At 61.0% G+C, this 962-nt stretch overlaps 1 protein-coding gene across 1 annotated transcript in view; it reads right to left on the bottom strand.

The window, feature by feature from the left end:
* SCUBE3 (signal peptide, CUB domain, EGF-like 3) overlaps positions 1 to 962 on the bottom strand; it is a 34,943-nt gene that overhangs the window by 2,349 nt on the left and 31,632 nt on the right. Inside the window, 2 exon segments of the mRNA XM_010007094.1 lie at positions 1 to 98; positions 672 to 899. The exon segment at positions 1 to 98 is cut by the window's left edge and continues 1 nt beyond it. Coding sequence (XP_010005396.1) covers positions 1 to 98; positions 672 to 899 — 326 coding nt within the window.

The raw sequence follows: 962 nt of genomic DNA, 5'->3' as shown, positions 1-962 counted from the left end.
GCAGAGCGCCCCCCCCACCTCGGGCTGGTAGGACCCGCGGGGACACGGCTGGCAGGGCTTGAAGCCTTCAGCTGAGTGCTGGCCTGGGGGACACTGACCTGTGGGCACAGGGATTGGTCAGTCCTGGCATCCCCCAGCACCAGGGTTCTCCTGTGCCCTGTGCCCATCTCCTATCCCTCCAGCCTTGGCAGCAGCAAGAAACCCAGAGCAAACCCTGACCTTCCCAGGATCCCCTCTAAATGATAAAGCCCCAAAATAGCAACTTCTGCTATTGGAGCCTTGGACAACCCCCTGGGTGTCCCTCTCCCACCCCATGCCTGGCTCCTCTCCCTCCACAGCCTTGGCAGCATCAATCCAGATGCTGGATCATCCAGAGCAATTCCTGTCCTTCCCAGGGTCCCATCTAGGTGATGAATGGCCAAAATACCAACTTCTGCTGGGATGCTCAGGACTTTTACCCTCTTCTGGGTGGGACTGACAGCTGATGGCTGAGGTTACCACCGTGGACATCCCCTGAGAGTCCACTTCCTGCCCTGTGCCCAGCTCCTTGCTCCCCCCACCTTGGCAGCACCAATAAATCCCGAGCAAGCTCTGCCCTTCCTATGATTCCCTCTAAATGCCCCAAACAGCAACTTCCATGGATGCTGGGGACACCCACTGCCCCCCTGTACCCGTGCAGCTGCTGATGTTGGTGGCTCCCACAGGTCCAAAGGCATCACCACGGGGACACAGGTCACAGGAGAGCTGTCCTTCCTTCTCCTGGTAGGTGCCGGGGGGGCAGGGGACACACTGCTCCGTCTGCCCGTTGTAATACGTTCCCTGCGAGCAGCTGACTGAGAGCCGGGGGGGGACGTCAGTGATGTGCTGGGGTGGCTGTCACCCCCGGTGGGAGGACACAGCTGGTCCCCCACACCACGATGCTCCTTACCACACTTGCCAGCCAGGCGCTGGTGGGCCGGGCC

This window comes from Chaetura pelagica, unplaced genomic scaffold (genome assembly GCF_000747805.2).
Source record: "Chaetura pelagica isolate M959 unplaced genomic scaffold, ChaPel_1.0 scaffold757, whole genome shotgun sequence".
Taxonomy (NCBI): Eukaryota; Metazoa; Chordata; class Aves; order Apodiformes; family Apodidae; genus Chaetura; species Chaetura pelagica.
The sequence above is the reverse complement of the archived record's forward strand: the minus strand, read 5'-3'. Positions and strand labels throughout refer to the sequence as shown.